The following is a 14,059-nucleotide window of genomic DNA, read 5'->3' on the forward strand; positions in this document are numbered from 1 at the left end:
CCAAACCCTGCACACTTGCAGCTCCCAGGAGAGCCCCTGATGAAAAAGTCAGATGAGCTATTTTCATTTTGCTGGAAGTGGCCAAAGCAATTTTAGGAAGAGGAAGGTGGGGGCCTGCTGGAGCTTGCCAGAAGGATCTGAAGTATTCAAGTCACATCTTTGCAGCAGCAATCTTTGTCTGACAGCCCCTAAAACCCACAGTGAGGGGGAAATGGCAGTTGGGGCTTCCCATGCTGTCCCTCAGCCAACCTGCAGGTACATTAACTGATTTCTGGAAAGCAGGCAAAGGGGACAGAGAGGAAAATCCTGGAAAACTGCCTGCTCTGCTTCAAATGAGCAGCTCTTCATTACCCACTTCCTTCTGAACTCTGTAAGAAATAAGATGGGGACAGACAGAGGAGAGAAATCCCTTTTTTACTCCAAAGCTGCATTGGGGGTGAATGACAGCTCTGGGTGAGCACTGGGAAAGAGATTTCTTCCTGCTCTGGGAAGAGAGAGGTCAGAAAAGCCCACTCTAAGTACAAGTCACCAGCTCCCCAATTCTCACTAACACTGAATTTCTGTAATTTTGTGTAATTCAATTGCCCAGACTCAGATGCCCCCTTATTCCAGTAAGACCATGAACTTCCCTGAGTTTCTCCCTACCTTAGCTCTAGGCCAGACATTAAACTGAGACCTGGCTGATCCTCCTCAGTCAATCCTGATTTTTTTTAAGTGGCATTTTTGAAATGTCTATAAGCAAATTCAGAATATTGATGCATTTTGTTGCCATACCTCTAGGTGCTATTTTATTTTAATTAATATGGCACTGCAAACCAAGCTGCACTGCCATTTTAACACCAACATTCCTTGTGGGGAAGGTCAAATTCCAGTGATTTTTCTTAATATCTGTTCCTCCAGGATCCAAGTGCCTGTTTGTGTCCCAGCCCTGGCATTGCCAGCCCATTCCAGAGGGTCACAGGGGAGCAGCTGGAGATGAGGCAGGGGCACAGTCCTGCCCCTAATTCTGTTCCTGGCTGTGGTGTCTCACAGAGAGATTTTGGGCACAGTTTTCAGCTGTTTCCTTGCAGGTACCATGGGGACAGGGCTGTGCACCCACCTGAGAGCAGCTCTGGGTGCAGGGCATGGGGGAAACAACAAACCAGCAACAATCAACCCCAGAAAAACTCCCAGCCAAAATCAGCCAGGCTCAAACACAGCGCAGTGGTCAGTCTGAAACCAAAGTTGTGTTTTCAGGTCATTTCACCCTTTTCTTTTAATAAAAAGGAAAGGAAAGAAATGTGAAATGAACCCAGACAACTTTATCATTTTGGGTTTTACTTCAGGGGAAATTTCACCCTTTCTCAGTCCAAGCCTGCACTAGCAAGTTCCCTCTGTACCTTACAGAATATTCACTTGTATTTCCATTAAGTACTGTGCAAATATCAGATAGAAGGCTCCCAAGTGCAAATATTTTTTTGGGAAACAGAAAAGATAAATGGAAAACAAGTCACAGCTCCATCAAGGGTTTTAATGAAGCCCCCTGTCCAGCAAAGTACCTAAAGTAGAGATTAATGCTTCACTGGCCTCTCTATGTTATTTTAATGATGTGCTTAATGTGAAAAGATTTTCTGAAGCAGTTTAAATGGTAGTGGGGAAGGTGCATAAACAGCAGTTCAGTCAGAGGGCACTGAAAGGAATGCAAAGTTTCTCTAGAAAATGCAGAGAAACTTTCTCTGTGCTGTCCTCTGTATTTGGATGCTCCTTTGGGTGACAGGTGTAGAACCCTCATGGCACCTGCAAGGAATTTAGGGAGAGAAGAGTCTTGCAGAGGGGGTTCATGTCCTAATCCTTGTACATATTATCTGCTCCTAATGCCACAAAGCAGCGAGGAAGGTGAGATTTGCATAATGCTGATCACTTGGAAACCTGCAGTAAGCAGAAGTGCTTTTTGATTGCATTTCCCAGTGCAGCAGCAGCCAAATCTTTAGTTATTCAGGTCAGCTCTCACAGCAGCAATTGCACCTCTGCAAGGCCAGCTGGGGATACAATCACACTTGGAGGCAGAGAGGACGAAAAGCCATTTCTTTGGGTACATTTAAAGGCATCTGCACAGCCCTCCTTCCCCAGAAAGCTTTTAAGGTTTATTTGGCTTCTGCTTGAGAGAGCTCAGCCTGGGGAGAGCCATGGCCAAGGGCTGGAGGGGCTGGGGGAGCAGGCCCAGGCAGCCAAAGTGGGATAGAGAGGGAAGGAAGGGAGGGAAAGAGCTGCTCTGGCAGTGCTGGCAGAGGGATTTGTACCCCCAGCCTGGGCATGAGCAGGGTAAGGTTTGTGCACAGCCCCTGTGCTGCCCAGTGAGCAAATGTGAGAGAGAGAGAGGAGCTCTGCCAGGTGCACCTCAGTGATGGAAGGCTTTGGGCTCAAAGCCCCTCTGCAGGCTGGAGTGAGAGCCTGTCCACAGGGGACACTGAGCAGGTGCCAGCCCTGAGGAACCAGCCAGTCTGAGCCAGTCCAAAAGGTCAGGCCCAGCACAGAAACCAGTTCTGTTCACAGCTGTTGGCACAGATTAGATCATGACTGTAGAGTTCTGAAAATACGGTATGGGATTGGCAAGAGTGCAGGTACACCACAGCAGGGATTTTAACATTCCTTTTGTACACTCTACATTACTACAAACCACCAGAAACAATGAAAATTTTCATTTAAAATTTTTTAAACTATTAAAATCGGGTTTCCATCACCCATGGAGGCAACTGCTGTAAACAGGATTTGGCCCAGCAAGGGGAAGGACAAAGCTCAGCTGCCAGCAGGGGCACAGTCAGAGGTGCAATGGCCATGGCAGTGGGCAGAGGGCTGGAAAGGTTTCACCCCAGGAAATGTCCCCCATAGGAGAACCCCACTTTCACCCCCCAAACCCTCAGTGCTCCAGGGCCAGCACCCTGCAGGGACAGGGGAGCACTGGGGCATGGGGAAGGGCCTTGGCCCTGTGCTGTACAGATGGGTCACCTGCAGGGCTGTCCCCATCCTGTACAGGTGAGCAGGGTCACCTGCAGGGCCTGTCCCCATCCTGTACAGGTGAGCAGGGTCACCTGCAGGGCTGTCCCTGTCCCCATCCTGTACAGGTGAGCAGGGTCACCTGCAGGGCTGTCCCTGTCCTGTACAGGTGAGCAGGGTCACCTGCAGGGCCTGTCCCTGTCCTGTACAGGTGAGCAGGGTCACCTGCAGGGCTGTCCCCATCCTGTACAGGTGAGCAGGGTCACCTGCAGGGCCTGTCCCTGTCCCCATCCTGTACAGGTGAGCAGGGTCACCTGCAGGGCTGTCCCCATCCTGTACAGGTGAGCAGGGTCACCTGCAGGGGTCTGTCCCCATCCTGTACAGGTGAGCAGGGTCACCTGCAGGGTGACACCACCTCCACCACCCCCTCTGCAGGGGAAAGGCACAGACACTTGGCAAAGTTCTTCAGTCCCTGAATTTGTGCCCACAATCAGGCACCACCCCACCTGTGTCATGTGGAAGACAGATGGGGAGGCGTTTCCCCTCACACTTAAAAAAATAATTGCTTGATCATAAATAATGATTATTTTGATTGATGAATCATTTGGACTCATTTTAGGTCTCAAGTCATATTTAATAGTGCTATAATTGTGGCATGAAGAATTCACTCCTCAGTCATGTATGTTCTTGTTAGAGATGGAGCAAGTTTAATTATTATTTCTTTTTTAGAAGAACAATTTAAATGACAGTCAACCAAGAATATAGAAAAATGTGCTGATATTAAATGACTGTAATCAGTCCTTGTCTCCTCATGCTCTTTCACACACACAAACACCAGTCCCCCTGCCCAAGTGTGTGAAGCTTTGTTTTTACAGCCCAAACAACAACACTTGAGTAACCTTTCACACATCACTTGTGTAACCTTTCACACTGAACTTGGAGCCTTTCTTCAAGTGCAATCACACTTGGGAGGTCAGGCCAGACATGTTGAGCACAGGATTTCAGATAAAAAGAGAAATGTCTGAGATAATAAAAAATGTGCTCCCCCTCCAGGGAGAATTTACAGAATTACTTTTATGATCAGAAATAATTTATTGATGGGAAATGAGATGCTAGGTAAGGAAATTCACTGTTGGTCCCAACAGTTTGTCGTGTGAGTTGCTCAGGAATCTCCAAGCATTTGGGATCCTATGGCTCAGCTCAAGGAGAGCCACAGCAAGCAGGGGCCAGCATTTGGGTTCCTCAGGGGAAATGTTAATCAGGACCTCCTGAAGGTCCTTTGAACTGCCAGTGTTTTATGACAGGATGGGATATGACTGAACCTACTCCAGTCAATGCTTCCATGGGGTGGAGAAGGAAATACTGATGTGTTTTCAGGCATTGGTGAGGTCAGAAGATCTTTCAGAGCCTGAACCATGAGAAATGCCAAGTGAGAGTCCCAGCAAGACACGGGATCAGCCTGGTCAGTCCTCTCCTAAGAGGGCTGGAAGACAGAAAAAAACTATTTAAAAAAAAAGAGGGAAAGGGCTCAAGATTGATGAGGTGGGCAATAGCTCATATTTACATATCTGGGGCCCTTCTGACAGCAGAAAAAATAAGTTAGCCCGAAAAATAGAAATCTAATCTCCATTCACTTCCCAGCTTGTCAGAAGGCCTCGGTGCAGAGCAGCCCCTCTTGGCTGCACAGGGGTGTCCCACAGAGGGACCCCACCAATAAATCTGTTTGATTTCCTGTTATGAGAAGCAGACAAAGAGATATGGCCAGGGATGGGCAGAGCTGTCTGCACAAGGGAAGAGCCTGTGCTTTCACCCCAGCCCCAAAGCCACCCTGTGTGAGGTTAGTGAAAGTTCAGTTCACTTTGGGGCTTTTTTCCCGTTCTCTCTCCTTTCGTGCCTTCCCGTGGGAGCTGCAAGGAGACAGGACAAAGCATTTCTTTCCTGCTGGCAACGAGCAGCCCTGAAAGTGTCACAAAAAGTTTGCTCTTGAGAGATTTCCAGTCTGAGGGTGTGATCTTGTGGCCCCTTCAGATGTGAGTAATGCCGTGACATTTTTAATGGCATTCACCGTGCTTGGTGAGAATTTCTTGGCATTTCTCTCCAAGTGTTTTCCCCACACCACTCTTTCCTCACTGTCTTCTCCCCTCCATCCAGTGCACATTACACACATAGAAAAGGAAAGATTCCAGGTGAAAAAGATGTTTTTTCCCAAAACCCTGAGGACCTGGTGACTTTCAAGCAGCTGCTTGTAAAGGTTCCTCTCAGGAAGGGACATCACCCCTCCAATTCCACTTTGCCACACTCCAGGACTGATCCTGATCCTGCAGCCAAGATGTGACCAAGAGATGTTCCATGGCATGAATTTTCCAGAATTTCAGCAGGTCCCCAACAACGCTTGAAAGGGATTAGGATGAATGTGGTAGCATTGCAATGTGTTTTGTGACATAGCACAACCAACACCCTTGTTTCTGTGAAGGAATATATTTTCAGAACTGCTGGGAATTCCCTAGAACATCAGGAGCCTCACTGGATCATCACTTCTCCCAGCAAAATGTTTCAAAACCTTTTATGGATGTAAATTTGCTCATTTGAATTTTGTGGGTTTTTTTGTCTTTAGAGAGACCCAAGATCTATGAAAAGGAAACAGATTTTCATAAGGTTGTGAAGGTGGAATTGAGAAGCAAACACAAAATCCAGTGCACAGCAAGTGGGAATCCTGAGCCAAGGATTGAGTGGAAGTGGCAGCCCTGCAGCCTCACAGGCACCCTGTAAGTGACTTCCTTATGGATGAACATGCTCCTGAATTGTTGGGTATCCATCCTAATTATCTGAGCTAAAATCACAAGCAGAGTGAAGATCTCCAGGGTTCTGAGCCCAGCTGGTGTCTGGTTGTTTGTGCACCTTGTGTATTACCTGAATTGTGTTAAATAAGTTTAAAGGGATTAAAGATCATTGAATTTTCCTTCACCTTGACCAGCAATGCCCTCTGACTTTCCTTAGCCCTGCTGAATGCTGTGAATATTTGACAAAGGAAATCCAGCAGGATGTGTGGGCAGATCTAACACACTTTTTCCAGACAAACCTGCTGAAGGCTTGGCTTCCTTAAATCCATATGGGATTCATGGCACTTCCCAAGGGCTGTCTTCACTCTGCAATCTGGGCTCAGCCTCCTGTGGTGTTCCTGAAGCTGGGAGAGGAATTGTGTCTTACTGGGGACCCTTCTGTGCTGCAGGCTGAGGTGTGAACACGCAGCAAAGTCACTGGGGCAAAGCTGCCAGAGAGAAAGGAGGCCAGGGAACACCAGGATGCCTTTGGGGGTTTGCCTGAGGAGACTTTCCCTTTGCTCCTGCAGCTCCCTGAGCACAGGGGCTTGCAGAGAGAGCCCTGGGCTGGTGCCCATCACTTCCCTGGTAGCCCCTGGGCACATGCAGGAGCCAGGTCCTGCACAATTCTGACACTTCAGCTCCTCCCTGCAGTGAGAGGGGTGAAATGAGCTTCTCCACCCTTTATAAAAATGAAGACAGATCTAGAAAGCAAGAGAGAAAATAACTGGATAGTGGATTGCTTATTTTCTCACTCATTTGTTGCTGTGAATGGCAAGCCATGAGACAGGAAAATCAGGATTTCTGTACAGCACAGGGATGTTGGGTGGTGCAGCCTGAGCTTGGGAGTGCCCAGGGAGGCATCCCCAGTTACTCTGCTCCTAAAGGAATCACCTCAGGGGTCTCATGGCTTTGGGCACTGCAGGGCAGCAGGAGGCACAGGGCTCTGCCTGGGAGGAGTTCAATGAAACCAGGGTGGAAACACCACATGGAAACAGCTTCTGCATCCTCTAGGAAAACCACAGAGGTGACCTGAAATCTTTTCCAGACCTCTCTGTCTAGGAGGAGAGAATTGGCCATGAGTGCTGAATTCAGCCAGATCCAAACCAGTGACCTGGTGGCAAAGGACCTCACATAACCCTTGCTGCAGCTTTCTGGCTCTCTGATCTTATCAATTTAAATACAATTGCAGAGTGGCTCTACCTCTGCTGGCCCCAGGGGCAGCCTTATCTTGCTGCAGCAGAAGCTGGAGGAGGATTCCTGTGGGAAATGACACAGCCCCCATTTCCTTCTGTTGTCTGACTTCCTCTCTCTCTCTCTTTCTCTCCCCCCACTCTGCCTCAGCAGTGCCCTTTGAATCCCTGAGCACCAGCATTGTTCCTTAGAGCTGGGATGTGATTTTACTTCCTCTGAGCTTTCCCCCTTCATCCTCAGGACAGGATTGTGCCTTGCAGGAAGTCCCTCAAGATCTTCTAATGAGGGCCCTCTGAGAGCACCAAACCCTCCCCTGGCCCAGGGTGTTGCCCCTGTGCTTTGTGTGGCTCTGGCAAAGGCATGGCTGATTTGTGGAGGGATTTTCTGCAGCATCAGCCCTGTCAAAGTCCATTTTACCTCCTGAGACCCCGTGGTGGGCTCAAAGCCTTTGCATTTCTAGCAATGAGAAGAGCTGTGTCTCTGCTTAGTGCAGTTGGACCTTCCCACGTGATGTGTTCCACACTCTGCTCCTTGCCCATCTTCCAAAATGAAGATTGAAAAGTGTCTTCTGTGGAATGTGCAACATTAAAGGGGCCTTCTTTATTTATTTATAAAATATTTATCCATTCTACTCCCTCAGCCCACACTTCCTGTTGGAAGCTGAGCACAGCAGACACTCAGCAACATCCACCTCCCCTCAGTTTGGAGTGACTGGCATTTTGAATTTGGAAATATAACTTATATTAGCCAGATAAAACTCACATGATTTAATTAATTGCCCAGTATTTTCCATTTCTAATCTTTGCAAAGATTGGGGAGTTCATTGCTGGTCATGCACTGATTTTGTTTGCCTCTGTCAAGGTGCCTTGTAAATAATTTGGAAATGTTGCAAAGAAGGAATGGAGGAATTTCACAAAGATGTAACAGACTCCAGCAGCAACAGTTCTTAGGAGTATTTAAGACCAAAGATTATTGTCTAAAATTGACATTTTCTCACTCCAATACACCTCCCTGCTTACCTTGAACACCATCTCTGCTTTTCCACCTCCAGGTGCAATCCTGAGGGGCCAAAACTTGTGGTTTCAGAGAACACAGTCATAGGAAACAAGATCAGGAGCATTGAGAACATCCCCATGAGGCAGGGGGATAAACCAAAGGTATGTGTGGGATGGGATGGGATGGGATGGGATGGGATGGGATGGGATGGGATGGGATGGGATGGGATGGGATGGGATGGGATGGGATGGGATGGGATGGGATGGGATGATGTCAGGGATGCTCACCCCCAGCTCGTGGTTCCCAAGCTGCTGAGGATTCTTTGCATGCTTGGAATTCCCCAGTGCTGGGATCATCCCAGATCTCTGCTGTTTAAGTTCACAAGTGCTGAGGTTTGGGAATGATGTCACCCACCCTATTTAAACTCTCCCAAGGCTTTTGGGTCAAAATCTTCTGTGACTCCCTCAGTCTTGAGAAAGTGTGAGAATGGTTCAGTTCGAGGAGTGCCGTGATGTGAACGCTGATAAGGACTCTGAGTTCATGAAACACTTGGGGAGTTGTTGGTCCTGTCCCCCTTTGTCCTGCCCCTCTTTGTCCTGTCCCCCTTTGTCCTGCCCCCCTTTGTCCTGCCCTGTTTCCTCCACTCCCAGGTGTGGTCACAGTGCCACAGGTGCCTGCTCTGATTTCCAGTGTGCAGCTCTCAGCTTGAAGCCACTTCCCTGGAACAATGAAGGAGGGAGAACCTTCCTTGGACACTTCCCTGCCTGCTCCCCCTTCCAACAGCCCTGGGATCACCCTGCCTGTGTGAATGCAGAGATCCCTGTGGGATTCCCTGTTCAGTGTCCCCAGGTGCCTGTGGTGACACTGGCTGGTGTTCCACACATCCGGGCTGGGAATGTGCTGTGGATTTGGGGCCTCCTGGCTCTGCTGGGCTCTGGCTGGGATCACCTGCTGGACTTGCAGTGGGTTTGCAGCTCCAGGTTTGGAGGTGGATGTCCCAGATGGTTCAGTGTCTGATCCTGCAGGGTGCTGGATCCAGTCCTGGCTCAGCTTTGAGCACAGGAGAATCCTTGAGTTAGTCCCGTGCTTAAAGTTAAGCACAAAGCTAAAGTGCTCTCCTGGACTGGCTCCAGACTAAATCAGCATCTGGCAGGATCAGTGCCTCAGCCATCTGCTCTTTCTCAGGAGACTTTCCAGTTCTAAACATAATCCAAACCAGAGCTCTGAAAACATGGAGCTTGGGCTGGGAAGGAGAAAATCAGTGTTCACCTCCCATTCCTGAGTTTTTCCATTGCTGGGAGATATTTATAAATTGGATTTATTTAGATGGCATAGTGCCCCTTAAGCTCTGGCTTTAATGTATTCTTTAAGAATTTTACATCTTAGGTAAAAGCAACCCCCTAAAAGTGCTAATTATTTATAAAAATGGAGGTTGGTGACATTTACCTTCAAAGTTTCTTCTTTTTCTAAGACTTTTTGGTTGCTGCATGGGCTGACAAGAGCTTTGAGACTCTCAGAGCTACTGTTTCTCTCCATATATATATATAATCAACTTTTACATATTTCATTACTAAAGTTAGGAGCTACATAATTTTACAATTTATAGCATACTCATTCTTTTTCTGCCTGGCTGAAAACACAGTCTGAGGTGCTTCCTATTAACTTTTATGTCCTGATTAAGATTTATTCAAATTAATATAACTAAATTCTAGGAATCTCAGGTTTCACTCCCTGCTTACATTGCAGACAGTTCTTCTCCTTCCCCCTTTCTGAAGTTCCAGACTGTGATAATTGGAGTCTTTATATTATAGAATATAAATTTTTTTAAAGTCTCTGAGGAAAAAGGAACGGAACAGACAGGAACCAGCCCAATCCATTCCCACCATGTCCCAGCAAGTAATTCACCTACACTGACCAAGGAGATGAAAAAATAAAGATGCTGGAGGCTGAGCTTTCAGGAGCTTTGTTAGGAACTGGGATTTGAGCTGTCCCATGAGCACTGGAGTTCCAGAAGGTGGAATTCATCTGGGCTCTAGGATTTGTCAGCACCCAAGAGTTCACCCTTGGGAGCTGAGGCAATAAAAGCTGGTCCAGCCACATGTGGAAACTTGCATTAACTGTTTAGAGCTGCTAAAAATATGGAATAACTCCCCTGGAATCACCAGATCCAGAAGTTTGCCCAAAGCAAGCTGGCAGGGCAGCAAGCACAGGTTTTTCCTGCAAACCCCTGGTGCTCTTTGATCACATGAAGCTCTTCAGACATCTCCTGACAGAAGTGCCATGTAAAATTGAGCTCTCCTGCCATCATCCTCATCATGATTATTCCATGAGTGTTCCACAGACAGAGAAGTGGATTTCAGCCCCTCCTGCCTTCCTAAGCCTGAATCTCACTCCTGAGGAGAAGCATGAGGTTATGGTTCAGGTATTGATGCACTTCAGTGAAGTTTTGGTCCAACAGTGACCAATGAAATGGTCACACAGTTGAGGCAGTTGCACTGTGATAGTTTCATTTCCACTCTGAGCTCCTCACTTTGGGAGTTAAAGCACTGCAGGGCTCCTCTGAATCTGCTTTTTCACACCAGGTGTAACACCCGTGACTGCAGGAATTGCCTGACTTTTCAAGTCACAAGGAGCTAGGTTGCTATTTTATTTTCTTTCCTGTTAGCAAAATAACAAACTGGCCTGAGCTTGGGACCAGGAGAAGGGAATAGCAAGACTCATGCATAATTCAGCTCTCTCTGGGGGGTTCTTTTCATCTCTTTTCTCCCTTTCATGTCTATATGAGAGTGGCCAGGCCACGTGGGTGTTTCTGCTGGTGAAATTCACAACCGCTCAAGAAAACTGACCCAAAAATGCCAAGTTTAGACCTCCTGAAGGAACAAAAAGTCTCCATTAGAGCAGTGGGATGTGTGTGGTGAGAAGTGTGTGAGCAGCTCAGGCAGGCTGTTCAAATCTGTCACTTCCAGGAGCTTCTCCAGCCCTGTCACCCCAGGCTGTGCCAGGAAGGGGACAGCACAGGGACAGGGTTGGGACACTGCAGCCACTCCCTGGGGTCAGCCCGGGTGTGTCAGGCACTGCCCAGGCACAGGAGCTGTCCTTGGTGGGTCTGGTGAGAGCCTGGCCAGCAGCAGGGACAGCAGAACTGCCCTTTGTCAAATTCCCTGACCTCCTAAATTCACAACCACTCAGGAAAACCGACCCAAAAAATGCCAAGTTTTGACCTCCTGAAGGAACAACAAAAACAAAAACTCTGCAGTCACTGGAGGAAGGAGCAGGGGTGGTGATTGCTCAGGACCAGGCAGGATTTACCCACCTGCTCCAGGGGCTGGAGGGTGATCGGTCCCTCCAGGCCACAGTTAACCCCAGTCCCCAGCCCAGCCCAGCAGCTTCCCTGACCTCCCAGCTCTGCTCACCCCGAGGAAGGCACTGGCTGCTCCCCTTCCCCTTTCCCAGCCCCTGCCAGAGATGGGAGCAAGGCTGGCAGTTCTCAGGCAGCCCCAGCCTCTCTCCTCACTCATGCTCAGCCCATCCTTTAGCATGTTTTGAGTGAATGAACTCCAGCCCTGGCTCAGCACTGTCAGGCTGTGCAAACAAGTGCTGTGTGTGCCACTCCAGAGGATGGATTAGCAGTGAGCTGAGTGCTTTCTGTGCAGGCTCCCTGCTCAAGTTCTGTAATTCCATCTCCCTGCAGCCACCTCCAGCCCAGCCCTGCCACAGTCAGACAGCTGAGAAGTTTTCCACCCACGTTTTGCTCTCCTCATCCTGCCCACGGAGAGCTAACGAAGTGAAAGAAGAAGGATTGTTAACTGCAGCTCTGGGGTGGGGAGGGGTAGACAAAGGAAAGAGAAAGCAAGCAATAACAAGAGATATTAATTCATGCTGGCTCCAGCCTAAGAAAGGTCTCGTTGCTCTGTCCTTACTACAAGATGTCTTAAAACACTCACAGTGCATGGCTGGGGAATGTTATTTGGCTGCTTCTAAAATAACTTATTTTTATCAGTTTGAGAACATTACATATGGACTTTATTGAACTACTCCATCAGGAGTTTTCCCAGCAGCAAGCTCTATTTACTTGTCAGAGCTGTTCTTCAGAAATCATTCATTTTATTCCTTTGATTATTGAGCTTTAAACTTAGTTTATTCTTTCCTAGTAATTATTTATTAGCTAATAATCCCTTCCTTGGGCTCGCAGTATTGGGTGGCCTTTAGGTTAAGTCATAGGAAATGGAGTCCTTAATTCCAAATCCAGCCCAGGCAACGCAGGGATGTGTCTGGTTTGCAGTGAACTCCCAGAATCCCATCTAGGAAGATGTCTAGACACGACATGCCAATAATTTGTTATTAATTAGCCTCGTGCCTGCACTGCCTGCACAGGAGCTGAGGGTGGGACAGCCCCTTGTCACTGCTGCTCACAGGGCCAGGGAAGCTGGAAACTGCACATTTCCAGCCTCTGAATAGTTCCTTGATGGCATTTTCAGTGCAGAGGCACAAAATTTTAAGGCAATTGCAGGTTTCCCATCAATCATTATCCAGCTCAGCAGAGAGTGCTGCACTCTGGGTTTTCTGAGAAGCAGCTGTGGGGTGAGCCCTGCCTTGATCATGGACTCAGTCCCAGAGGGGTTTGGGGTGTGAGGGACTCAGAGACCCTCCAGTGCCACCCCTGCCATGGTAGGGACACCTTCCACTGTCCCAGGTTCTCTTGGGCACTGCCAGGGATCCAGGGTGGGCACCTGTGCCAGGGCCTGCCCACCCTGCCAGGGAACAATTCCCAATTCCCAATATCCCATCCATCCCTGCCCTCTGGCAGTGGGAGCCATTCCCTGTGTCCTGTCCCTCCATCCTTGTCCCCAGCCCCTCTGCAGCTCTCCTGGAGCCCCTTCAGGCCCTGGCAGGGCTCTGAGCCCTCCCTGGAGCTGCTCCTGTCCAGGTGAGCACCCCCAGCTCTCCCTGCCCGGCTCCAGCCCTGGAGCAGCTCTGTGGTCTCCTCTGGACTCACTCCAACATGTCTCCAGCTTTTCTACCCTGGCTACGATTCCAGGAGTGGAAAATACTTCTCCAGGTGCAGAGACTGAGCACACACAGGGATTATCCCCTCAGAATTTTTCCACTGTCTGCTAAAGGTCCCCAGATTCTGGGATTGTGCTCCAACAGTTTGCACTGTTAATAATGGGAAAAGATCCCTGAGTTTGGGTGCTCAAGTTGAAACCATTTTTTCATTAAGGATGGCATTTATAAGAACAAAATCCTTATCCCAACCTGCCACTGTGACCAAACACACACAGATTTCAAATTTCAGCTACCAAACCAACCAGGATTAGGTTAGTTTGACCACTGAGAACTTTACTTCAGATGTTGGAAAGATAACTGGGCTCCCAGGCTGAGGGATTTACCCAGGAGCACACAGCTGGAGTGAAAGGTTGATATAGAATGATTGCAAGGGATTCATCTTACAAGAAAATCACTCAAAATCCTGAATTGCCAGCTCTGGGATCACATGTAGGTCTCTGCTGGGTGCTGTTGGTTTAAAAGTCACAGTTTGGAGGGCTCTGGGAGGTGCCAGCTGTGGGCCCAGGCAGGGAAGTGCCTGATCTCGGGAGCCAGGTGTGTAAGGGTTTGGGATCCAAGTGCACAACAGTGACCAGAGCATCCAAACAAGACAATTACTTTCTCTCTATTCCTCAGTAGTTTGGTTTGGTTTTTTTTTCTTTATTTCTCAGTAGTTTTGTTCCCCCGAGAATTTGTCCCCAGATTGTTTCCCACTGTCATTTACCATCTTTCTCACCTTCATATCTAGACACAACTGAGATTAGCTCCAATGAGGTCTCAGGATAGCTATTTGCTCTTTTTTTTTTTCTTTTTCTGTTTTCCCACTGTCCTGCCAGACTTTTCCTGAGTTATGGAGCTGGAGATATCAGCATCTGTCTGTGTGTGTGCTCATGAGCATTTACCTCTGGGCCACCAAGCAGCTTGAGGCATTGCATCAGTGTTTAGAAGAGCCACAGTGTCACCCCTAACACTTTGGACATGTCCCAGAATGGATATTTTATGATTTTGCCTGGCTCTGCAGTGTTATCCTG

At 48.3% G+C, this 14,059-nt stretch overlaps 1 protein-coding gene across 2 annotated transcripts in view; it reads left to right on the plus strand.

The window, feature by feature from the left end:
- Nucleotides 1-14,059, plus strand: part of LOC135447866 (vascular endothelial growth factor receptor kdr-like) — a 132,329-nt gene that overhangs the window by 68,873 nt on the left and 49,397 nt on the right. For both annotated transcript variants that reach the window (XM_064713032.1, XM_064713033.1), the window contains exons 10-11: nt 5,588-5,738; nt 8,038-8,143. In XM_064713032.1, coding sequence (XP_064569102.1) covers nt 5,588-5,738; nt 8,038-8,143 — 257 coding nt within the window. The remainder of the gene's footprint in view (nt 1-5,587; nt 5,739-8,037; nt 8,144-14,059) is intronic.

Source organism: Zonotrichia leucophrys, chromosome 4A (assembly GCF_028769735.1).
Source record: "Zonotrichia leucophrys gambelii isolate GWCS_2022_RI chromosome 4A, RI_Zleu_2.0, whole genome shotgun sequence".
NCBI lineage: Eukaryota > Metazoa > Chordata > Aves > Passeriformes > Passerellidae > Zonotrichia > Zonotrichia leucophrys.